Source organism: Aquila chrysaetos, chromosome 8 (assembly GCF_900496995.4).
Source record: "Aquila chrysaetos chrysaetos chromosome 8, bAquChr1.4, whole genome shotgun sequence".
Classification (NCBI taxonomy): Eukaryota; Metazoa; Chordata; class Aves; order Accipitriformes; family Accipitridae; genus Aquila; species Aquila chrysaetos.
This window is the reverse complement of record NC_044011.1, coordinates 8,216,698-8,243,835: the sequence shown is the minus strand read 5'-3', so window position 1 is coordinate 8,243,835 and position 27,138 is coordinate 8,216,698. Positions and strand designations below refer to the sequence as shown.

The 27,138-nt window shown below is 37.9% G+C and overlaps 1 protein-coding gene across 3 annotated transcripts in view; it reads right to left on the bottom strand.

Annotated features, from left to right (window-relative positions):
• PDE10A (phosphodiesterase 10A) overlaps positions 1-27,138 on the bottom strand; it is a 197,091-nt gene that overhangs the window by 98,652 nt on the left and 71,301 nt on the right. For all 3 annotated transcript variants that reach the window (XM_030021938.2, XM_030021936.2, XM_030021937.2), the window contains exon 2: positions 13,331-13,459. In XM_030021938.2, the coding sequence (XP_029877798.1) occupies positions 13,331-13,459 (129 nt within the window). The remainder of the gene's footprint in view (positions 1-13,330; positions 13,460-27,138) is intronic.

The window sequence follows — 27,138 nt, the reverse complement described above, 5'->3', positions numbered from 1 at the left end:
TGCTGCCATTTTCTCCGTACTTGGTGTATACAGTTGGCTGCTACAATAGGTACCCCAAACACTCAAATAAATCAGAGATTTACTGTCACTGATGACTACTCATAAGCAAAGCTTTCTGAGGAACACAAGCATGTTGGCAGAGGGAAGGATAACAGTTAGTGTTCTATAAAAATGTTTTTGGCCAGAGAACAGTTGGAAAAGGCAATCTGGTAAAAGCGCATGCCTGTGAAAACACGCTATCATTCGTAGAACTAAAGCTTTGCTTAAGAAAAGTAACAGGCAATAGGGAAAATTCAGATTATTCCTAAAGCACGTTTATATGAGGTACCATGAAATATATACATGATAGTAAGCCAGCAGGTGTCACAATGACATGGCTTCCTAGGTTATACAATGCAAAAAGAGCCCATTCCGATAATTTAAAACTTCAAATGAAGTAACCTCCTCTTGTCCTAAAGAGGCATTCACTGCGTGGGTCATGACAACTCTGATTCAAAAAGATGGGTCACTGTGTAGTTACTAGCTTTAAAAGTTGTTTTGATAAACCTCCACAAGTGTTCTACAGTAAATCTAAATTCACTGCCCAGCAAGTCTCCAGGAATAAACATCTCTCTATTGCTATACAAATACCTGATGCACTGCATGAAGATACTTCTGAGTGTTCGCAATGAACCCACTTGAACTGAATTAGTATAACTGTAACAAGTCTGTTGTCACTTCCCCACCTCAATCACCAAAACCTAATGCCACGGTTACACCCAGTTACTATAAATCCTTCAAAAACTCACACACATTCCTCCTCCCACACCTATTACTGAATTGTGTCTTCTTAATTTCCTAACCCTTGTTCCTCATCAACACAATCATCTCTTTTGCTTTCACTCCCCATACTTATTTAATGACAAATGAAATGAAACTGTTGCATTTTGGGGGTGAGGACCAAACATCCTGTAAAAGAGCTCCCTTCTGTTAGCTGAACAACCAAAGCAGCACACAAAACATTCTAACTTTGCATTAACAAAAATGTAAGAAAATTACTCTATTGCTCAGTGTTACTGAGCAATTTCAACTGGATAAAGATAAACCTCTTTTTCTGCAAACCAAAGATTCACAATCATCACTTATGGGTATCTCTGCATAATGCAGGTTGGAAGAAAGAATAAAGTAATTTAGCTCAGCACTGCAGCTAAGCAACATGAGTCTGGGGTAAGGTGCTGTCTCTGAAGGGTTTGAAAGATGCCTCTAGTGTTAAAACTGAAAAGACTTCTTGTAGCTTATCTAAAAAGATCCATAAAATATGCGTTACAATATAGAAACACAATTTCTTTTTCAGCATATTCAAACGTGTTATTAAGACAACTTGACTTACAATTCTAACAATGGATGGTATATAAATCCCAGAGAGGCTGCAGAAGCATAATGATAGAGAAGAATGGCCCTACTATGCTAAACTAAAAGTCCATCTACTCAAGTTCACTGTCTATGACAATGGCTAGGGAGAGCTCATTATAGAAGAAGTATGAAGCAACTATGCTATACGAAAAGGAGAGAGAGCACAGACTATAGATGCACAGAGTATACTTACTCCGGTATGTCCTCAGAGCAATCAGATGCTTATGAATTTTCTCAGCTGGAGGCTGCATCAGGATCATAGTATGTAGCAGCTCTTGATGAAGTATTTCTTCCTTGGAATGTGTCTAATCACTTTTTGAACCCATTTACATTTTTAACATCTAAAATATGTTATGCTAATGAGTTCACAATTTAGGCACGGGTTGTGTAAAAAGGGACGTCCTGTTGTTTCAAATATGTAGCCAATTCATTTTGCTGGGTGCCCTTCAGTTCTTCTGTCACAAAAAAGGTGAATCTGTCAACTGCCTTCATCATGACAGTCATAATTATAAAACTTCTGCTACAGTTCAGGTCTTTTGCAGAATGAAGAATGCCACTCTGTTTGGTAGCAGCATAGTAAAAGTCATAACTGTGTAAAGATAACAAGCAAGGCAAGCTTCATAAAGAGGTAATAATGTTATCAGGAGTGAGGGTCTTTTTGTGGCTGAACTGAACTAGATGCACTAGCCAGTGCAAAAAATTCAGACCTTGCTAACCTCCCTCCACCACAACAAGCCCCCTACAAAAGAACACAAGATCTACGGATACTAAACGAGCATCCTTCAAAGTCATATATTTAGTTCAATAGACGTAAATGTCTTCATGGAATTTATAAAGAACAGAAACTCAATATTACTGTTGAGAAAGGATTATTCTTTAAACAACTAATTCTCTTTTAGCTTCTCAGTCATGATGCTTAAAGACGACAAGTCCTCCAAATAAAACCTACACCTGTTATTGACTCAACAGCAGTTGACACTGGTTTTATAACCCATTATAATTTCCCCCCAAAACTCCTTACACCTGTGCTTTAAGTGTTCCACAGAAAAAAAAAGATCCATCCCTCTCAGACCCAGAGAAGTTTACAATCTACAATCTCCTCCTGTTCCATAATTGATAGTCACTTATTTCACTCAAATTGTCTAAATGATTAAAATAATTAAATGTAATTAAACTCAGTGTGCTGTTATCCAAGTACATTCTCCATTGACGAAGTCAGGTTAAGTGGTTCCTCCAATCCTCACACGCTGCCAGTCAAAGAGTTCATTGCCCCCCTCAGCTGTGCGGATAGAACTGTTAGCTTGTCGCATATTGGATCAACAAAAAGATCTACGTTAAAAAAATACTTCCTTCCTTGCTTGTTTTTCAGACTTTCAGAAATACAGATCATAGACTTCTACACATCTGGTCATCTTTGCTCTTCTATGTAACCTGAGGTGACATTACCTGTACAGAACATCTGAACTTCAAATTAATCACAAATTTCCACAATGACTTAATGATGTTTCCTGTTCGGTTGTATTTGGCTGAACTATCTATCTGTTGCTAAGCTCTAATGGCCGATTTTCCCACTATGTTCCCAGCATCTCTCCTTGAGCTTCATCAGCTAATTCAGGCTAGCCCTAAAGAAACAGAGGAAATAGGGCTGGAGACTGGGCTTGAACATCACTAGTACCTGATTAACTGTTTGCACCCACAGCATGGCTTGGACCTTGCCAATTTGCACTTCCCCAAAACAACATTTGGGCTCAGATGAGAGGACTAGCAGCTGCCAAGGTCCACTCCAGGAGGTAGTTTGGATGCAACATCTTGTTTGGGAGGGAGGGAAAAGTAGTTTAGGCTTGTAGTTGAGACTTGTGCCATGCAACTTGGCCTCAGAGGCAAAGATCAGTCAAAACTGATTTTTATCCGATACTTTATTCTTCAATTACTCAGCTTTATGAGATTCTTTTGAGCCTCTATACATCTGGTTTTAATTTTCAGTACGCCAGAAACTTTTATCATCCTAGTACGCATCCATTATTCCAGAGAGCTTATGAAAATAAAAATCCCTCTCAGACTACTGATGACCTCTGTAGTGAAAATTGTCTATGCATTCCTATAGTTTACTTCCCAGTTTTTAGCAACTTAGTAATCTATAGGAGGACTTTTTCTCTAATACCTGTATCTTTGAATATCATTGAAGAAAGTTCATCTCAAAGCTTTGTGGTTTTGTTTGGAGGTTGTTTTTTTATTATCTGAAACTTGAGTACACATTTTGAACCAAATAATTTCCATCTACGTGCTCAATAATATCTTCAAAGTATTTGAGTAATATCTGTGACATAAGTCTTCCTTCAACAAAAGTCTATGGCAGCTAAACAGAGGTAGCAGCATCCATTTATGTGCAACACACATCTCCCTCCTATAACATACTTAAACAAGTATCATCACCTGAAGCAATAAGTTTGGGAACGTATATATACATATATACGCTTGCTTGATTGATTTTTATTCTAAAACTGAAGATCCCGTGTACAGGAGGGAAACAATCTGAAAACAAAGAGCAGCAGGGCCAGACAACAGTAAGGAGGACTGTCTTGCATAGGAGGGAAATGGTTTTGTATTACATACAATACTAGTGAACCCATTATTGCAATACTATCTCTCTTACACTGCCCACACTTTATAGAAGACATTGATAATCTGGAAAGGTTCAAAATGTAAACTGATGAGAAACAGTAAGAAAACTGGGAAACCCGTTTCTCAGTAAGATACTAAAAGAAGCTCCATGCCCTAATTTACTTGAAAGATTAAGAAATGACAAAAATCACAGGTTTTTTCCTTTCTAATATAGCTAGCAGATGCGGGCAGAAAATGATTCTGTGAAGCAAGGCTTATAAATAAGCAGAAGCACTATTTTTGAGTCGACAGAAAAAAACCCATAAAAACTCTTAAGTCAAGCCTAACAAAGACACAACAAACATCAGTTTAAGTACATGTTGAGAATAATTGCTCTAGATATAATGTGATTAACACAATTAGTTCAAGAGAGAACTCAGACCAAGCAGTGACATCTACTTCCTAAGGCCAAATATCTCATCATTAAAGGATTACCCTCTGCAAATCTCTGACCATTTAAACAATTCTAAATATGCAGGAGAGCTCCAGAAAAACAGAAAAATCACCTCCTTCACCCGACCCACTAAAAAAACCAAAATTTTCAGACAATAAACTCTCCCATACTTCAGCAAATTCAAAGAAAACAATCTAGATACATATTCAACTAATGTACCAGGCTTTTTTTTGCAGTTGTTTTGAGTTTGCTAGTGATAGCCATTCAAATAACAAAGAATAAAATCAGTAACTGCTTCAAAATCAAGACACATACTGAACAAAAAACATCATCACCACTCAAGACTTCAGTATTATCTACCAAGATGCCACTGATCAGTATTTTTGTACTATCAGTACATAAAAACAATTCCTGATCTATCTGACCTATATATGCTTTCCACTAACCTTTTCTTCTGCCCAAAGGAACAGCCTGACAACACGACAGAGAGGAACTTTTTCACTAACTCCTCCTCAATATTTTCACAGCCAAAATGAACCCACATCTGAGCTGTCTCTCTTCTGATTAACTCAGGGAAAACAATAAAAACCCCACGGAACTGGACACACAGGAAAGAAACGATTTCACAATTGGAAAGAAACAATGGGACAATTATACTGACTGTTTCAGGAAATGATGCAGCGATAAAATAATTTTTAAAACCAATGGCACAATGCAACAGTCTCCCCAGAAATCAGCTCTAAAATTATTCTGTACCTGTGACAGATGTATGCCATTTTCAGCATCTGGACTAAAACGGCATTCCCATGTAGAGCTCTACCACAGCTCTGGGAAGTGTCATTACTTCATCTGTCTGCCTCCGAAATACTGATAAACTTTCTAGACACATGAAAAATGGCAACTGTAAACTACTCCATACAAAAGTCTACCAATCAGTTTTATCTCTGGAATTAAGGAGTATACCAAATACACAGAGGAACAGGGTCTATGCAGTCAAGCCCCCAGATATTATTGCAACTTTTCTGAGAAAAACATTCACAATAAAGACAACTTTTATCAGTCTGGATATTATCCCAGAAAAGTAGCACCTGTTGGTTTCACAACAGTTACATTGGTTCAGACCCACAAGACCACCTAGCCCAACATCTTGTCTCCAACTGGCCATTAGCAGACTCCGAGGGAAGAGCAGGAACAGGGCAAGTAATTATGCCACTTGTAATGGAGGGAATGGGACTGGAGGATTCATCCGTTCTGTCTTCTTTTGAGAAAAAAAACTCCAGAAAGGCATCAAAATACGTAAATGCTGGGGTTTGTTAATAAGAAGCATTAAGAGCTACTACTATGGTGTCAATGGTGCAAGTCACGCATTACCCAAATCATTCCCACATTCACTCTTGCTTTTTGGCAAGTATTTGTTGCCTGCTTGGATATAACAAACATAAGCACAGCAGGGCTGCATCAGAATAAAACAGCATGTCTGCAGCATCAATGAAATATTTGGTCAGCCTAACTATAAATCAAGGAGGTCATTAATATGCTGCCATATCAGTTCCTCTTGCCTAGGTTGGGGAGATGTCAGAATTGCAGCCAGCTCTGGAGTATTGCAACAGTGATAGTCTCCAGCTTCTGAGTATCCTTCACCTACAGTGCTACAACTACTACCCTACACTACAGAACAGCTATTTCTGATTAGGTAGTGTGGAAATGCACAGTCCTCAAAAAATACCAAATCAAGCAGAGGCTCCATTTTTTTTTTTCTTTATAATTCTGGCAGCAAGCTGACATATATTTAGCATACATATACTCTTCCTGCTTACATTTATCTTTTTCGTATATTCTATCCCAGTTATAGAAATGCATGTTAGCCATTCTCTCACATATTTAACTACGTTAGGCGAAGTGCAAATAACATTCCTCAACATGGCATCATTTAAAAACAGAAATTAATTACCTATTTAAAAGAGCAAATAAAGGAATAACCATGATTTATTGAGAAATGCATACTTCAGTATTGCTTAACAATAAATACTTCAGTACAGACTTGCTCCCTTAATAGAGCCACACATTAGCATCTCTCCAAAACTCACTACTTTCTCTCTCACAGGACTGTAGCAAACCTTAAAGCACATTATGATAATAGCTTACTATGTGAAACTGCAGCACCAGAAAAGAAACAATTTTCAGTCTATTTAGGATCACAGAACTTTTTTTTACATTTTAATGATGCAGCTTAGCACAATTTTACTTTTAGTATTAGCCTTGAAGGACTAGTAAACAAATTCTCTCTCTGTATATAGGCTTAAAGTCTGGGTATGATGAAGTATTTTGCCACAGATCCTGTTCCTCCAATCCCTTCCCTAGTACAGAAGAAAAGACTAAAAAGAAAAAAAGACTTTTTGTCTAATGATCGGTGCTGGTTTTGGCTGGGATAGAATTAATTTTCTTTCCAGCAGCTGGTATAGTGCTGTATTTTGGATTTAGAATGGGAATAATGTTGATAACATGCTGATGTTTTAGCTGTTGCTGAGCAGTGCTCACACAGAGCCAAGGGCTTTTCTGCTCATCACCCCACCCCACCAGCGAGGAGGCTGGGGGGGCACAAGGAGTTGGGAGGGGACACAGCTGGGACAGCTGACCCCAACTGACCCAAGGGATAGTCCAGACCATATGATGTCACACTCAGCATAGAAAGCTGGGGGAAGGAGAAGGAAGGGGGGACATTCAGAGTGATGGCATTTGTCTGCCCAAGTCACCGTTACACGTGATGGAGCCCTGCTTTCCTGGAGATGGCTGAACACCTGCCTGCCCATGGGAAGTGCTGAATGAATTCCTTGGTTTGCTTTGCTTGTGCACAGCTTTTGCTTTACCTATTAAACTGTCTTTATCCCAGCCCACGAGTTTTCTCACTTCTACCCTTCCCACAGAAGGTATCAGGCTTAAACAAACTAGCTCAGGCACCAGAACCATTTCAGTCACCGAAACCTTCAGCTCAGCACAGACTATAAAGTAAGAAAAAGAAATATGTTTAACTAACCTGCACCGAGCTTTCTCCTTTCTATGCTCAATGAGCTCACTGAAAGCTATCATAGGTACTGCTAAAGCATATATAGATATAAAATACATTGGGAAGACCTAAAGGAACATGTGGGTGAGAGATTTTACACAGATGTCTTTCCTCGTGAAGCCTACTCAATTTTCTACCAAAGGGAAGCTACAGTGATATTCCAAATGACTAGAATGAGTGTATCCAGAGATGACTGCTGCCAGTCCTCTGCCAAATTTAAAGCCATCCAGTGCACCAAATCCGATGGCCATCTTTGCCCACTTCTAGGGCCCATAGCAGAAAAGGAGAAAAAGGTGAAAAGCAAAATGGATGAGCTAAAGAAAGGACAGAATTGGGGCTTAATCTGAACTCTGAACCCACACACAGTTGTCCTATTTGCTTCACAAGAAACACCACAAGAATGAGAAAATCATGCATTTAAATGACTAATGAAGAACTACATTTTATACTGCAGTCAGCCAGACTGCTTACAGTAATTACATAAAAGTAGCAATGAATACACTCTGATTTATTGTGTAATGATAAATAAAAAAGAAGAAAAAGTACTTTGAATGTTCACAGATGTCCTTTAACTGAAACAACCAAATACAGTCATTTAATCATTTGCATCATATTAGCAACAGCATATCTATCAAATAGCAGTTATTTAACACTGGCAGGAAATTAATGGATACAGGAAAGCACAACAGGAAAAAATCAACAGTCCATAAAACAATATATGTAAGATTACTTAAAAAGTCATTTCATGATTCTGTTTAAACAAGTCCTGTAAGGAAATATCAGAAAATGCTAAATATTTTGGTCACATTACATAATACATTCTCTTCTTGCTTGAATGTACAGCAGGTTACAGCACAGTATTACATTATGAAGGCTGTAAATGGAAATATTAGTATTAGGATGGCAATACCTTGGACTAACCCTAAGAAAATCAATCCTGTTGTTTTTCAAAGCCCAGGAAAAATTATGTGATATCTTCTTGAGGACTATACATCCTGAATAAACATTACAGCAATATCACACCAACATTATATTAAGCAATTAATTTTCTAATTTCTTCACTTTTTTTTTTTTTTTTAAACAGGTCAATTATGAAATTTTGGGTTCCTGTAAATGCAGTAAGTCCACTGCACTTAACAGACAGTAACTTCTGACTGTGTATAATCAGTGTCATACTGTGTACTGAATGTAGTAGTATTCTATATACAATTTTCCATTTAAAAATTTTTTTAAAGTTGTATTTAAGAATTACTTAACAACAGCATTTGTGTGGTAGCAAAGCACCTTAAGTTCCCACTATATATAGCTTTACATGGTTTTGGCAAATATTGCTGGAAGAAAATAATGTATAAAGCTGTTGTTGATGTGTCCAGATTCAGCAGTAATTAAGCACATGATCATCCACTTTGATGAACATGAGGGCCATCCCCTTAGGGAAGTGATAACTTCGCTCCCACAGAGTGAGAGGTGATATAGGCAGCTTTCCATGTAGAAATTCTGTGTCAGTACAGTTTGTTCTTTCTTCCTATACAAAAACGTCATTAAAAAATTAGGAAAGACACCTCTGAAATTCAGTATCAGCAGAATAAAAGATGTGAAGCTGGTTTATAATCAATGTGCTTAGCCTGTTCTTATTGTTGTGGCGGTGAAGCTTCGAATAATATAATTAAGGTTGGAGTTTGTAAATATTTTTCTAAGAAATCTGTTGGGAGATGAGGATCTATCCAGCAGAGTCTAAAACTTCCATAGTCTTGCTACAATCATCTGTTACTTTTGCTTGAATGATATGGAAGAGGACAAATGGAAGATCTCTTTTGAGTTCTGTGAGTATTATATCTAGGCATCTGGGAAAGAAAAGATCTCCTTCTGGCAGATTAACTCTTAAAGTACATTGGAAAAATCTCCTTCTATCAAGATGTACCTTTAATGAATCATTAAAGTAAGATCATCTATCCTATTGGTATAACTTACACTAGCACTTCAATAAGATTAGATATACAAGCAAAGGCACTTTTTACTGTGTCTATATGAAGATGTTTTTCTGATGTATAAACTTCATAAAACATCCCATGAGGGCATAATGCATGAAGTACAGACCAGACCTCACACTACAAGTAGTAGGCTTAATCTGTAAAAAAGTTTCTTCCATAGGTAATAAGAAAACAACTTTGAAGAAGAGTTAAAATGAACCCCAAAATATCTAATCAGTTCCCTCAATCAAGACACCCTCTTACTTGGTTAAATTTTGCTTGCAAAAACCAATCAAAAATACTTTGCATGAGAAGCAGCCCAGTTTGTGCTCCAATTTAATTCAGAGTCCTGCCTAAATCAGCCATGATCTGGATATGAAAAATTTAACACTCAAGTGTTAGTTTATTACAAATAGAGTTGTTTGGAAAGGCTGTGTGCAACAATACAAAACCTGGGTGTGTTTTGAGCATGTGTTTTATTGGTAGATAATAGTCAGGGTTCAAAAAGTTGCAGTGGATACCCAAATATCAGTATGAGCAGCATTCCTTCCCAGTGCTGCCTTTGCAGGTTTTCTCCAATATATTAAATAAATAAATAAATCGTATAATCCCAGGTATATCACCATTAACCTGTCATGAGCAACTTTCAATCTAACATATACTGTGATAGATACAAGACTTATCTGGTACACACTGATGACAAGTCATGATATTTTGGGATGTAGTTATACCTTAAACACTGCAGTATTTACGCATTGCCTCCCTTTTTAATACTTTGGGTTTTAAAAAAAACAAAATCCACCTAAAGTAACTAATTCAGTAAATCTCGGTCACAGATAAATTTTGTTTCATTTAAGTCCAAATCAGACATTTCAGTTTATGTTCATGCTAATGAAATTCCGATAAACTACCCTGGCTGCAGGCCCATTGACTTCTGGCTGAAGAGTACACACAGCTGGATGCCTGTAAATCAGGCAGGACACAATTTCTGCATATAGGTTAATGACTGTTCTGCGTCATCAACATATAAGAGTACAGACACTAAGCCAGAGATCTCGAAACAGCATTTCGCCTGCCTGGCAACTTTCTCATAAAAAGAAAGCTTATTTTCCTGTCTGTATCACATTACATGATGAGAAGCAAGAGGGATAGAGGGAAAATTATACCCCTATTGATGTAAAGTGACTGAGGTTACATATTCCCTTTGAGTCACCACAGATCCATGCTGACACCAAAAGAATCAGTTCCATCTTCTCCTTCTCATTTCTCACTGCCACCATTACTCAGGCAGTAGGATTTGTACATACATAACACTGTCATGGTTTAATCCCAGCCAGCAACTAAGCACCACGCAGCCACTTGCTCACTCCCACCTCACCCAGTGGGATGGGGAGAAGAATTGAAAAAAAGTGAAACTTGTGGGTTGAGATGAGAGCACTTTAATAACTAAAGTAAAATAAAATAGCATAATGATAATTATAATAAAATAAAATAAAAAATAAAACCCAAGAAAGACAAGTGATGCACAGTGCAATTGCTCACCAGCCACTGACCGATGCCCAAGCAGCGATCTGTGCCTCCTGACCAACTCCCCCAAGTTTATATAGTGAGCATGACGTCCTATGGTATGGAATAATCCCTTTGGCTAGTTCGGGTCAGCTGTCCTGGCCATGCTCCCTCCCAGCTTCTTGCGCACCTGCTTGCTGGCAGAGCATGGGAAACTGAAAAATCTTTAACTTAGGATAAGCGCTACTTAGCAACAACTAAAACATCAGTGCGTTATCAACATTATTCTCATACTAAATCCAAAACACACTGTACCAGCCACTAAGAAGAAAATTAACTCCACCTCAGCCAAATCAGGACAAACACGAACTGAGTAAATCATCTAGCAAGCTGCTTTGCTAAATATGTTGTATTCTTGCAAATTAAGATGCTTCATTATCAGAGACATTTTATATGCTATAGCCTTTATCTTTAAGGCTAATCAGTATCTGTTTCATTCTATAAACAAAATGCATTCAAATTATTCTTTTTGACTTGGTAAGTGTAGTTTTAAATCTTGTTCTGCTTATTTTCACCTAAAAATCTAACACTAAGAAAGCCTTATCTGCATAACTGCCTTTAGTGTAATAAATAAGGCCACCTTAAAGATCACTGGCAGCAAAAGGGAAGTAGCATGGAAGGCAGAAAGACCCACTTGACAATAACAGATACAAAGCTGAATGATAACGATAGCACAACTATTGCTTGACACTTAATTCAACAGTTTGGGGAGAGTTAGCCACGAAACAGAAGTTTTAAAGTATAAGAAAACAATGGACAAATCACACTGTTGCAGCTATTCATGTTAAAACTTCACTAAGGCAATGGTCAGCAGTTACTTTGCTTTTGTAGTGGCTAAAAAAATATTATGAGCATTTTCACAAAAATGTATTTTCAGGTCATGCTCCCAAAAAAAGGGAAACTTTGAGCAACTGGTAATGAATTCCACTTCACGATATAAGATTCTTGAAGATGAAATGTTATCCAAAGCATTCACTCAGTTTTAGCATCAAGAACTTTGACCCAGACTATAAACTGTATTTCAAACAAGCAATGATTTCTTATAGGGACTTCAAACACCTTAGAGAAAAATCATCCTTTTCACAGGAACATAGCACTTTAAAATAAGTAGTATTTGTTTCTGGTAACATCAAAGTGTTTTTTCTCTTCTGTCTACAAAAAGCATTATCAGGACTTATTTACTTGATTCATAACACTTTTTCTGATTGCATCTGTGGATTATAATGATAGCCATCCTGCAGTGCTGCAGTTTGTAAACCACAAAAAGTAGTAAACAGGTGGTCTATTGCTACATACTTTTACACTTCCATTAGGTAACGTCTTTACACCAACAAAAATGTACTAGCACCTTAGTATCAGATATATAGTCATCACCACCAAAAATCTGGTTCGATATAGCCTTTTCTGTCCCTTGCCCACCATTTCCTTTTTCTATAATGGTGCAGAAAACACTCAGTTATCTTCTAGGAATTAGCAATAGCCCCTCTATTTAAAATGGGAATTATCACCAGAATTTAAACCCCAAGCACCTTTAGAAGTCAGCCGCAGAGCAACGCACATGCAGAGTAAAATCACTGTTTCTTTCCTCACCTTCTTGGTAATCTCTTCTTTTGCATTTTACCTGGTATATTCCAAATCATTGTTAGAATTCCATGATTCTTATATATGCACACAATCTCACAAAATTTACGATCATTACAAAATTTACAATCATTGTCAACCCAGGCCAAGTCATAAGGAACAGTTTTCTGGCTTTAGTAAGTGAGGGATTATACCTAAAGCAACCCAACAGAAATACCTTCAGAATTCAACACACTGCTTTATAATCTCTGTGTCAATGTTCGTATCTAAAATTGACTTAATACATGCTGCAAGTAGGAACTTTTGAGATGGTATATCCAATATTTTACTGAGGTTTACATCCTGCACATACTGCATAATTTAAATTCTAAACTTACTGATTTTAGATCCAAGACCAAATTATGTTCTCAAAACATACACCAATATAATAGATATTATGGGTTGGTGGAACAGTATTTGCAACTCAAAATGGGTAAACTGAACCTACAAAACAAACAACAATATATTCCAAAATAGAAATGCCAGAAGGCTGAAAATATTTTTAAAAATTGTTAACCCCTTTTGCCTTTCAAAAAGTGGTGCAACCTAGACATAAAAATTATAACAGTCAAGTTTTACCAAAACTAGGGTTCCTCTTTAAATCTAAAAATAAGAACAGAGCTGTTCAAAGCTAAATATTAATTGCAAATAAAAAGGACTTACCTTCCTGTCTGTTATTTTTCCTTTTTAGCCATTTTTCCACAGTTTCCGCACTTACGCTTTCTGACACAAACTCATCCAGTACCTGGGGGTGAAGAGAAAGATAGGCCTTCACTTTTTCATCCGTTAAACCTGAAAGAGAGAATATTAATTGATTACATTATTGGTATGAAATTCCTTGTATGAAACAATACCTAGACACCAGCAACAATCAATATTCTTTTGTTTAACATGCTGATTGAATACAGGCCTATTTAAACAGTCTCCTCCCAGACAGAACAACATCCAGTCTAAAAAATGAGCTGTCGTATAGAAAATAGTAGAAGCAAAGCATATCCATGCAAGATACCATGTACAAAAAGTCCCCTACAAGAGGGGGACTGGAAATGGCCAGGAAGGAAATTATGACTGTGATTATGACTCCAAAATTACTTATTTCTAAGATATGCAAGATGATACATTGACAAAGAAACAGGGTGGAAGGAGACAGAAGAAAGAGAACTGGTATTTCTTGTAGAGCATCAAATTCAGTATTCTCACTGCAAGTGGCAGCAAAAGCATCAAAAACTATTATGCAACACCAAAATCACATCCACACTTCCATTGCCTTAGTAATTCGGTTATCAAAATAAAAGTAATTGTAGACAAAAGGCCTTTACAATATCTGCAACAAAAAGAAAACTCCGGCGCACATTTCGGAAAATTCAGAATCTCAGATCCCTGACACAATCATAAACAGATTCCCAAATTCACATAAGTACAACCTGATCATACTCTTCACAAATCCCCCGAACAAACCCCACTGGCCACAGGGAGGTGAACCCCAGCGGGCCGAGGCTTTCCGAGGGAGCGCAGGAAAGAAGCGCGCCCGTCCCGAGGGACTCGGCTCCAGGCTGCCACCAAGGGAGCACGCACCCCGAGTATAAAAGCCTTAATGAGATCTGAGGGGAAGAGAAGTTACAACCACTGTAATGGCTCTAAATACGCCTTCTCCTCTTGTGTTGTGCGTATATAAATGTAATTGTAAATTCTCCACAGCAAGCAGCCTAGGTTCAGCAGAAGAGAAACTCCCCTCCGAACAATGCTGACCTCTTTTGGAGAGTATTCATGCTATAAAATAAGATCAATTTTTCCTCTTTTATGCTTCACACAGTATCAGAACATGCTGAAAACAGCTATAGTGTAATTTAAATGCTAGTCAGCGACTGTAACCTTTAAAATGTCTTACAAATGTTTCCTATGAAAGCCTTCAGGAAGCAATACCAGAACACAAACCAACAACTCCCGCCTGCAGAGCGCCAACCGCACATGCCACTCTCCCCACACTGACGGCACCACGTCATTCCCACCACAGCACTCCCCATCACCCCAAACCTGGTTTAAAATACCCTTTTCTTCTTAATCCATGCAGGCAGCAGTTCCTGGTGGACATCATAGCCTCAACTAACAATGCTCCTGCTTACAGGCAAGAATGTCCAGATCTGGATCACTTGAATTAAGAAAGCTAAGTGAGCGACCCGATTTTCATTACTAAAGAAGAAAAGGTTCTTCCTAAATGAGTAAGAGCAGGAGATGACCAGCAAGTGGGGGGGAAACAAAGAAAACCCCACTACTTTGATTGTTTAACCTTAGGCAATAGTTTGTAAATTTAGATCATAACGCACCTATAAAGAAGTACGTGTGCCACATGAATGAAAAGATTTTTCAGCCAATACAGGTATCACCTCACATACTGACAAATCAGACTAATTAATAAAATTTTGTAATTTGCTTAACTAAGAAAAATGTAATACCTTGAAAAAATAAGACTTTCTAATTTCATAGTAATAGAATTTGAAAAAAAAACTTATTTGGAGAATCATTCATAAAGACTATCGCATTTTGAAGATTTACCAGAGTTAACCATCAGAAAGTCAAAAAAAATTTATCTGCCTTTTAAGTTCTGGATGAAAAATGATCAATACAGGTTTGTCACAAAAAGCCTGCTACTTCCCAGTTGTCTTTAGACTGCAAACACTTTTTGCTTCTAGTAAGAAACTAGGAACTGAAAAGTTTGTAAAATAAGCAACTGAAATTCTACAAGGGTTGATTTGTGTTTTCAGTGAAAATAACCTGAACTTTCTTACGCATGCAGTCTGTATTCCTTGACTTCAATGGAAATAGTTCCTCGATTCAAAACTTTATGGGTGGTGGGTTTTAATATACACATCAAAATTCAATGAAATGTCAATTTGAAATAAGACTTTAGTCTACATGTCACAAGTTTAATTTCCATTCCAGATATCTGCAATTTCAGCAACCTGGGGGTGAAAACTCTGCTTTAACCTTATACGAAAAAGTGATTCATGGAGCTGATAGAAGAAATCCTACAATAGTCTTTAAATTATCCTCCTTTATTTCACTAAAGGCATCTGTGCAGATGTGCTTCTTCAATGTCAGATTTGTAGATGGGCGCGCAAGCAGAACAGGATTTACAACTACATTTGCAGAGTTAAAAAGGAGTAACTTAAATCTATTTTCTACATAGATTAAAGCAGACTTATTGGTCCTCCTAATTGTTAAGTCTACTGTGTCGAAAAATGGATGCTACAATCATACACACAAAACCCACAGCCAAAACCAGCAAGAACACATTGTAACTTCACAAAACATAACATTAATAGAAAGAAGCCTTTTAGAAGAAGCTTAAAGGTTTTGTGTTTTATGTATATCAAGGCAAAAGAGTGTTGTAAAGAAGCTTGAATGTAAGAGCATTTTACAGCTGTGCATAAACAATTATTTTATGGCATATATAAAGCCTTCTACTTTGTAAGATGTACATAAGAATAAGATTTTTACATAAGAATATGCATAGGTTCAATGATGGACACACTTGCTGTCCTGAATATGCACATGTTCCTGAAAACACCTAGTACATATATTTTTGTTAAATATTATCAACATCTCTATTGAACTGTTGTAATCTTTTAATTCTGAAATATGCAAAAAAAAATTTGAAAATTCAGAGGCAATGATTAATAACATTTGAATAAACAGGACAATAATACTGACACCCAAACTCAGGAACTAAAAGTTTGTCGTGCCAATCAGATATCATTTACAGAATTAGAAACAAACAAAACACAAGCCAATGCTGGTGGTTAATTTTTCTGTTACTAATGTATTGGTCTTAAGTATTTAGGGCAGTAAACTCTTCTACATGTATTCACATTAGAAATATTTCTCCACTACTCCTTTCTTCTCCCCTTACTATTGGACCTGTAGACTAGCAGAAAGAGTAGTCTATGTCTACTATTTCCACAGCACTCTCTACACAACGGGGAGCTCCCATCACCTCCGGTGATGCCAGGACTTCTCTCATTCTTGTTCATCAGTTCTTGCGTGGAGCATAAAGTATATTCACCAACAGTGTCTAACAAAGGAAAAGGTAGCGGCACACACATTCGTAACTGTGATTGATGGTCTATCGGCTTTCTTGCAAGTAGCCCAAACAAAAGCTCCCCCCGCTTCTTTTCATGCATCCCCAGAAAGCATTGCCTCTTCTATCTGGAACCTGTCTGTCCTCCGACAGAGCTGTGACGGTTATCAAGAGGGAACATTACTTGGGAGGGCTGAACTCTGGCCAACAGCCTAGCATGCAGCAGGCCAGAAAGCACAGAAAGACTGCAACGACCCTAACTCTTTTGGGAATTAAAGGAGGAATCTGGCATTTGTGTTGAATGTCCATTCATTCCATTTATGTATTGGAGTTTGTCTTCCTGAGTCATACATATATCCTGTTTAATTAAAAACACACACACACACCCCAAACCACCTTTCTCCCTTGTATTCTTATTTTAAAGTGATAAACCTGTATTTCCATGCTGGTATCTTTCTGGCGCAATTTGTTATTGCCATGTTTTATGCACTCATTAACTATTTGTTCTGGACTTGGGATTATGTAATGAAAAAGATAATAAAAATATCATGCAAAAGGACACGTGTATCAGACAAGCTCTTCCTTTTTTCATTTCCCTCTGAACAAACCGTAGGTAAAGAAACGTCTCAGGCTGCCCACCACTTGCACTAGTTCAGCAACTCCTCGCTTCCTGACCAGCACAGCCATTTAGGTTCTCTGTGTAGATCTCGATTTGAAACGTTCTCTTTGGCCATGCCATCTGCTTTTAAAAGTTCATTTGTATCCACAGAAAACATTAATCAAGGTTGGTTTGGTTTCATTTTTTCCATGTCATGGCTACCCCTGCCTGAACAGTAAGTGGAAACACAGCTTTTCAATAAATGCTGGGTTTTAAGCAAGTATTTCACCTTATTGTGTATCTCTTTTATTGTAGGGTAGGATGATATAAAATTGGCAAAGCTCGATACAAAGCAGAGGGCAGAAGACAGCCTGTCCCCCCAACACCTCCCAAGAGGCAATTCCTTGATCAGTGAAAGGCCTTTTTACTGCCAGAAGGAACTATCTTTCTGGCAGGACATTCATTCTGGGACATTAGGAGCAGAAAGGGTGAATCAAATGATGGAAAAGAAAGAATTGTATTTAGTTATAGTATTTCTATAAACTGATGTATTGGTGCACTCTACCAAATAAACAATAGCCCTGTTTTCCATTTTACATATGCCTGAGGCTTGAGCTGTTCATCTAATTTGGTATAGCTCCTGCCAGCCTATCAAAATTTTGGTTTTGTGTTTTGGGGTTGGGGTTTGGGTTTTTTGGTGGTAGTGTTTGTGGGGTTTTTTTAAATAACTCCTTGGCTTTCAATGAAGCATGTATGAGTGTTTTGGCATTGGTGGGGTTTTTTTTCCCTATACAAACTACGAGAAATAGTTTCTTTTCCACTGAAATTAATAGCAGAAATATATATAGTTGAAGACAGAATTATGGCTGGATTTCTTCCCTTTCTTATTTTAGTAAACTAACTATAGAAAATACAAATATTGCTACTAAATATCACAGTCCAGTAATTTCAACATAAACTAGAAAGCCAAACGTTTGTGATAGTCTGGTTCAACAAATAACTATCTTTTCAGTGGTCCTATGATTAATACTTAAAAAACTGGCTTCATTTCACTAAGGGAAAAAAATAAAGAAACCTTTATCTGAAGATAATTTAGCAAGTTTAGTAGAGCTATTTAAAGAGGAATAGTTATTCATGTAGATTATGAACCTCCACAAGAAACTATCTTTTCTTTTTATTTATTTCAACAGTGTACCAGGACTAGATCATTTGAGCTTCAAAAGCATAATTAGGACTTTGACTGGTTTTGTTAGTACTTATACTAAAAGCCAAACGAAAACAAAAACCCCAGCACCACCACCTTCCAATATACCTGTATTTCTGTGTCTCATACAAAGCCAGCGTGTGTACTGCAGCCTGCTGATTTAATGATTGCCTGGCCTGCTCAAGCCTGGATTCTCCTTTTCATTTACCTGTAAAGCTTTCATTTCAACAACTCCAGCATTTCCTTAGTGATAAGATCAGGTAGAACCCTAAAAGAGATCAACTGAATTCACAGAGCAATCTCCCACTGTCCAGTGTCAGTAAACCAATAGCTTTGTAAGTCAAAAAGAAAATCTGTAGCACTTAAAAAAAAACACTAATTAAGATGAGAGATAATTTTGGAACTTTTGTCACAGCTGGGTGTACTATGCAAGCAGATCATTTTACAGGTACTGGCACAAATATTTTTCAAGAAGCCTCAAGTGAGTGAAGACAGTTTCCAAATGAAATGTATATTTGAATGACCAATAAAGAATAAAGCATAACAGTGGACAGAGTTTATGGAATAGGAAGATTCATTTAATAATGTGTTCATATTCACCCTGTTGATTACCACAATCCTCATAATGTCTATGTTAGGGTTTAGGAGAGACAGAAGCTGTAAAGACTGTCACAGTCTTATACGCTGCTGTCCTCTTAAGATGCTAGCAAAATACTCTCTGGAAAATAACTGAATATCAACACTTAAAAAAAAAAAAAAAAAAAAAAAAGTATAAAACACTATTACTTCTCTCTTAAGGGAGAAACTGCTTTTTGAGCTGATGTGACAAAGTATACCAAACTCAGCATCTTAGAAACTCACTTTACTGTTTTAAATTGTAATGGTACTGAAGGCAACATTGTAGGCTTGTCTACACCAGTAAACTGAATACATCTAGAGCTGTTCACCGACCTGAAACCAAGTGGTTTATAACTTCCTCCATCCTTACTATTAAGCTCTCTTGACCTCCAACAATGAAGGTGGGGGAAAACTGGAAGGGGAATACATGCTGATTGCCTGCTGGGAACCATCCCTGGCCTGACCCTGCTCCAGAGCAATGCCCAGGACCTGCCTGTGACATCTCTAGCTGGCTTTGGCCAATGCAATGCCAAGAACCATTCTAACAATGTAACACCACAGACAAAAAAAAAAAAAATCCAGTACATAAGAATTCTCCTTCGCGCTGTTTGTTTACTATCCCAGATATAGCATAGCTGGAGTCAAAAATAAACGAGGAAACAAGACCTCCTTCAAACATCAATTATCAGTAATTACTCCTTGCCTTTGACCCAGTCTCCAACAGCCTTCCTTTAAAAAAAAAAAAAAAATTAATAAAGCAAAAAATCACTTGCAAATTACTTTTTTTCTTTCAGTTTTTTAGGCTGCCTAAAATATTTTAAACATTTCTTAGATATTAGATAACCTGTGTAGTACTGAATCGATTAATGGCTCCACTCTCTGACTCTTAATCCATGTCATACTGCACTCTCCTCTGAGAATAGCTTCACTGAGCTCAGTATAAAGCAGAACTGATTGTGAATGAGCTGAAAGAACTGAAGCCTAGAGCTATGTTTAAAAATCTGCTCCATTTAGCAACATGAGTCAGTCACATCATTAGCAATTCTTGCAATTTTTTCATTAGCGTTGTGATATATGGTCTTTTTTCTAAAACCACTAGCTTAATCAAATCTCATGATTAGGCAAGAAATTTAGTTTTCACCTAAAGTTTCTGGGTCCCACACCAGGGGTGCATGGGGAGGCAGGGGAGAATGCACAAAAATTGACGAGCCAGCCTAATATTTATGGAGGCTCAGCATTTTATCCTAGAACAGCTACATTCTGAAAGACTATAGTCATTGCTTTCCTCAAAACCCTTGCAACAGTGATGCATACATACACCTTTTGCCCAGTTAGACAGGATCCAATGCTTTGAAAACACATTGTGAGGGTATACAATGGTAAATATAAGAAACCGGATAGATTTTATGTATCAAGAAAGCTTTTATTAATAAAGATTAAGTAACTATAGATGTTGTAAATGTTGCATCTGTTAACATTTAAAAAAATAAAAAAATAAAATTAAAAAACAAAACAAAACCACAAAAAATTAAATCAAACAAAAAAACCCACAAATTGGCATGTTTGGGTTAATAAGCAATTATTCCCTGAAATTAGAGGGGCCACAGTGTCACAGCAAATATGGGCAAAGTCATAATTTCTCCAAGTAAGTAACGGGTCCTGAGGGAACTGGTGGATGAAGTGGCTAAGCCACTGTCCATCATATTTGAGAAGTCATGGCAGTCTGGTGAAGTTCCCACTGGCTGGAAAAGGGGAAACATAACCCCCATTTTTAAAAAGCGAAAAAGCAAAGACCCAAGGAAGTATAGACCAGTCAGTCTCACCTCTATGCCCAGCGAGATTATGGAGCGGATCCTCCTGGTAAATATGCTAAAGCACACGGAAAAGAGGGTGGTGACTGGTGACAGCCAACATGGCTTCACTAAGGGCAAACTGTGCCTGACAACTTTGGTGCCTTCTACAACAGGGTTACAGCTTTGGTGTGTAAGGTAAGAGCAACAGACGTCATCTACGTGGCCTTGTGCAAAGCCTTTGACACTGTCCTGCATGACATCTTTGTCTCTAATTTGGAAAGACATGGATTTGACAGATGGATCACTCGGTGGATAAGGAATTGGCTAGATAGTCACACTCAAAGAGTTGCGGTCAACAGCACCAGCGACGAGTGGTGTTCCTCAGGGGTCACTGTTGGGACCAGCACTGTTTAACATCTTTGGCGGTGACATGGACAGTGGGATTGAGTGCACCCTCACCAAGTTTGCCAACGACACCAAGCTGCATGGTGCGGTCAACATGCTGCAGGGAAGGGATGGCATCCAGAGGGACCTTGACAGGCTAGAGAGGTGGGTCTCTGTGAACCTCATGAAGTTCAACAAGGCCAAGTGCAAGGTCCTGCACATGGGTCGGGGCAATCCCAAGCACAAATACGGGCTGGGCAATGAGTGGACCGAGAGCAGCCCTGCGGAGAAGGACTTGAGGGCGTTGGTTGACAAGAAGCTCAACGTCACCCGGCAACGTGCGTTTGCAGCCCACAAAGCCAACCGTACCCTGGGCTGCATCAAAAGAAGTGTGGCCAGCAGGTTGAGGGAGATGATTCTCCCCCTCTACTCTGCTCTCGTGAGACCTCACCTGCAGTACCGCGTTCACTTCTGGGGCCCCCAACATAAGGAGGACACAGACCTGTTGGAGCGAGTCCAGAGGAGGGCCACAAAGATGATCAGAGGGCTGGAGCACCTCTACTATGAAGACAGGCTGGCAGACTTGGCGTTGTTCAGCCTGGAGAGGAGAAGACCTTATAGCTGCTTTCCAGTACCTGAAGAGGGCCTACAAGAAAGCTGGAGAGGGACTTTGTACAAGGGCATGTAGTGGTAGGACAAGGGGTAATGGCTTTAAACTGAAAGAGGGTAGATTTAGGTTAGATGCAAGGGAAAAGCTCTTCACCGTGGGGGTGGTGAGGCACTGGAACAGGTTGCCCAGAGAGGCTGTGGATGCCCCATCCCTGGCAGTGTTCAAGGCCAGGCTGGATGGGGCTTTGAGCAAGCTGGTCTAGTGGAAGGTGTCCCTGCCCATGGCAGGGGGGTTGGAACTAGATGATCATTAAGGTCCTTTCCAACCCAAACCATTCTATGACTCTATGATATTGGGCAACAGAGACAATCAAGCAAGTCAAGGAAAAAAAAACAAAAACCCAATCAAATCATTATGATAAACACTTTCCACATAAGGTATTATCTGAAACAGAAAACAACCTTACCTCAAATACAAGTTAAAAAATATGTAATATTAAAATAAAATTTCTCCTCTGGAATATCAAAATGATAAGAGAGATGTGTAACACTGCCTCAAAATCAGCACTTGAAAATAAATATCATACTTGTACAAAAAAAGAAGCCTTAAAAATATCTGAAAGTAATCCAGAAGAGCTAATCTGAATGCATCTTTGCCTGTGTTCTCCTTTATTTAAAGCTGTCTTGCCCCATCTCTTTCTTACACAAAGATCACCTCTCTGTATCTTTCTACAGAACATTATAAATGATATTGGTAGTTATTCTCAAAAGCATTCAAGGCATGTGTGTACATTGCTTCATTGGGATTAAGCATTAATCCCATTAAATCAATCCCTTCTTTGTTCAAAGCATCAGGATTCAAAACCACAGGCACAGTCAGTTTTAGAATATCCTTTTCAAGTCAGACTTTTTATCTTAATCCATTTAAGTATACAGGAATGTAATGAAAGCAAGTGCCCAAACTCTGTGAAACCTGACATTACCGGTCTGGCAAAAAGTATAATCACTAACAAGAAGCAATCAGAGTGGTCAAACCTCTTTTTGATTTCTCTTTTCTTGAAAATCAATTCACAAAGTCATCTGCGAGCAGTTCCATTCACACTTTTTGCCCCTCCTCTTCCAACTCCCACCTGCACTGCTAGAAGAAAAACAATGCACAGCTCCGATGTTTGCAGTCCTAGCAGTGAAAAACAGTAATGCGGCATACAAAAACACTACACTGTCAATTTGGGTATTTAAAAAGGATATACGTTTGTTTCACCTGTAATAAATTTTATTATTTAACATTTCAAATCTTCATATAAAGATGAATGTTTAATTATGCCAGCCTCCAGTCACTGCCTAAAACTGCAGGCTCTGTATACATTTAGACCCCAGTTTCACCCAAAACCAAGTGCAGTCACCTGTCCAGCAGTATGCAATGCAACATTTCAGCCAGGACGCCAGCAGCACATGTTTTAGAGAGAGAAAATGAAGACCAGCTTGGCCAAACAGAGCTGGAATGCATTCATACAGAGAGAATACCAATAACCACCTCATCCTGTATCCTGTAATTCAAATCCCTTATTCCTCATGAAAAAGCCATGGATGTACCCTTGCACCCGAACACGCCAGCCACTGAGCAAGGCGTGGTCATAAGCTCCTTTAGTTTCCACCAACGTCCGCGGTGGTTTTTCTGATATCACCAGCATGGTGCGAGCTTCAGTCCTGGGCATCTACAGATACTCAGCTGGTTCTGTCTCCCAAAATCTAGCGCTCAAGAACTGCACAGTACTGGCAGCTCTGAGCACTGTTTCAGTACTAAGTTAAAAAGCAAAAAGCCATATAAGAGTGTTGATGAAATCAGTTTTCATTAGCTAGCGTTAAAAGGCCTATAACCTTTCCATAGGAATTATACATAAGCTTAATGGGGTGAATGTGTTCCTAATTTGAATAATCATTTTTCATAGGGTATCAAAACACACTTTGAATTGTCTGAATGGCATAATCCTGCACAGCACGTATAGTGTTATGCTGTAACACTGTCCATTATTTGACGTATGGGGCTTTTTAAAACTCTGACTGTTACTCTCCCGGTTTGAGAGTAGATTCTCTCCAATTAGCACATTGGAGTAACTCTGAGGGGTCTGTAACAAGCTTTACTCTCCTTCCAGTTGCATGATGGGACCAAATTTGGGAATTTAATTAACACTGCAAAAAGCTAACAAAAGGAATACAGACATGCTTTAGGACTCGTAATCAAATTAAATTCAAGTCTTTGCTTGAGGAGACAGCTATATATCATCTTAAGGTTACTGACAAAAATAATTATCAACATACTTAAAAATAACGCATCACACTGAAGTAACTGAAAATGTATTTGTAAACATGTAAGGAACATCTCAGTATGACTTATAATTATTTCCTCTTTTTTATTCTCTTGTGCAACACACAGAGGCAGGGTACCTTGTCTCCTGCCCAAAATATACCTGACTGGTAATACTCAAAGGTGATACCATAACTCATTATGAAAAATGTCAAGTCACTCAGGGCTTGCACATAATCTCTGGAAAGATCATATGCAGCTGTAAATTAAACTACTTAAAATCTAACAATTAAGCAAGGTAAGAATGCCTTCATTCTTCCCTTGAGTACAGATGTTGGGACCAAGTTCTTGATTTATGACTTCTCCAGTAATACCTTCTGGCTGATGTAATGTCTTCCTCCCACCTGACACCTGATCCTGGAGTAGCTCCCTTTTTGAGTAAACTCTTCTGGCGCAAGAGTAGTCCCGTTGTCTTTATTACCAAAGTTTTACTGCTGATATGTTTCTTGAAATGAACTCCCGTGAATAAAGCTCTGTAAATCCTTTGTAATATATTTACCAACATGAACATATAGTGCTGTTCACTAAAATGCCACTTAACTTATTCCACAAACAAGATCCAGTATGATGAAACCTCCTTTGAAGGATACTAAATGCCTATGCCAAGTCTCATTCTGTTATTTCACTAAATAGGAAACAGAGAATGTTCTTCCTTCTGAAAGGAGCATCCCAATTCATCTTAACACTTACATTAGTAGACCTGTTAAGGACAGTTTCCCAGGGCACAGGACTCTTCTTAAATAACAACTACACATAGCCAAATAACACGCTACTTACCAACAAGACCAAAGACCTGAGTGTTCTCTACTTTGGTAGTACTAGGACCATATCTGCAGCACCACAGATCAGGATTTGTCATTCTTTTTGAATCCTTTCCAACCTCACGGTATTAGGAGGCTTAAAGAAAAATGCAGTCAACATCCTTTGCAAAATGAGAAGGGACAAAACCCAGAGAAATCTGTCACTAAAAGCTCTATTAAGAAGAAACCTAACACGACTGCATCCGGAAAAGTTTGATCGGGTTCACAGGAAGCAAGCTCATCAAAAACAAACCCCGCTAGTCCAGCATTTTTCTAGACATCACGGCTAAAATAAAACATACAGAAAAATACACATCTGTTAGTTTAAATGCTGTATTTCACAGATTCTGTAACTGTACTATGCATAAGCCTAATGAGTTGTTGAATGGGAAGACTTCAGAGAGGATTCAAGGAGCAGGCTGCAAGGTACTATTCTTACCTGATTTAAAGCTCAGCCATGATATTTATGGGTTCATTTGTTTTAAGACAGATAGAAAGTACTGTCAAGATCCTGACCTACTGATTAACACAAAGAGTATCATCTGCTAGCTGTACATCAAGTCTAATAAATTGAAGGCTAAGCTGGTACATACTTTTTAAAAAAGACTTCTGATTTTAAATAAAAGACTCAAACTGTAGAATAGTTTAGCACATTTCCCAGTTAATGTCTTCAAGTTACTAATGGGTACTAAATGGGTGTACCTATTAAAAAAAAATAAAATGACATTCTAATTCCAGTATCAACTTTTCTTACATCAGCTTCCAAAAATTAAGTTTTTTTCATGTTTTAACTATTAGCTTAAAAGAGTTTTCAGCATTAAAGATCATCTCTTTGTAAAGGTACCACTCATCTGAGTGAGTAACATCTATCCTCTTTACAACGTGGAATAGGCTCAGTTTTCTAAATCACAACACTGTATTCTTACAGCATTTCACAATTCCAAAGAGATTTAACTCCAACTATTCATATGCACTATCTTACAATGGTTTTAGAAAAGTCTCTAACGTAACTCAAGCACGTTGACCAAATTTCAATACTTGCAACTAGAAGTTTTAAAAAAATAAAAGCTTCCAAAAGTCTCAAAAAAATCAGTTTTTGTGACAGAGATTCTGGCTTTATCACTTGAATGTTAGAGAGTACAACACAGCCTTCCCCCAACCCCACCAAAAGTGCTACAGCAGATGTTTTAGCAATAAAGTTGAAATAGGAAAAGTTAGAACCACATAATTAATCTTGGAAACTGCTTTTTTACCTTACCTTCAGTACTACTATAAAATACAGATACAAGATGCCTCTTCACACAAAATTAAACTTTGACTGACATTTAAAATAAAAAAACCCTATTTAATTCTTTTGTGGGGAAAAGAAAGCCTACCTTCAGACTAATTAAGCACTGAAAGTAAAGCACTGACTCCATCAAACTGTCAGAAAAAAATTAGAAACTCCAATTTATTTAAAACACAAAAAAGGAAGAGAATTATTTTCTTCTTCTGCCACCCCTTTTCTTCAGCTGTATAAATGAACAGAAGGAAAGATGATTTTTCAGAGATGCTATCTCTGCTCAATTTTGTGGTGATGGATGTAATGATATCTCCATGTCAGTAAAATACAGCCTAGGAAAAGCAGTATAATTTGAGATATTTAAATGAATATGCCACTGAAGTAAAAAAGGTTTGAAGTGATAATTAAATACTGTGTTACATACGCTTGTACATTACAGACAAGGACACATTGTGCAACCCTTACTTGCACTGGTGAACACTTATAGGAGTAGTCCTATTGACGTCAATGGGACTACTTACGTGGGTAAGAGCTCACTAACATGTGAAGAGTTGTGCAACAAAGCCCCAAACACGTTTCATTCCACACGTTGTTTCAAGCTTTGTTCCTCAACCACAAGTTTTTCCCTAATAGTGTTAATAATATTATTCATTAATGTGACCATTCAGAAAAACATGAGAACATACAACTTGTTCAGTGGTCTCTGATATCGCACAGTAGTTATTTTAGCTAAATAATGA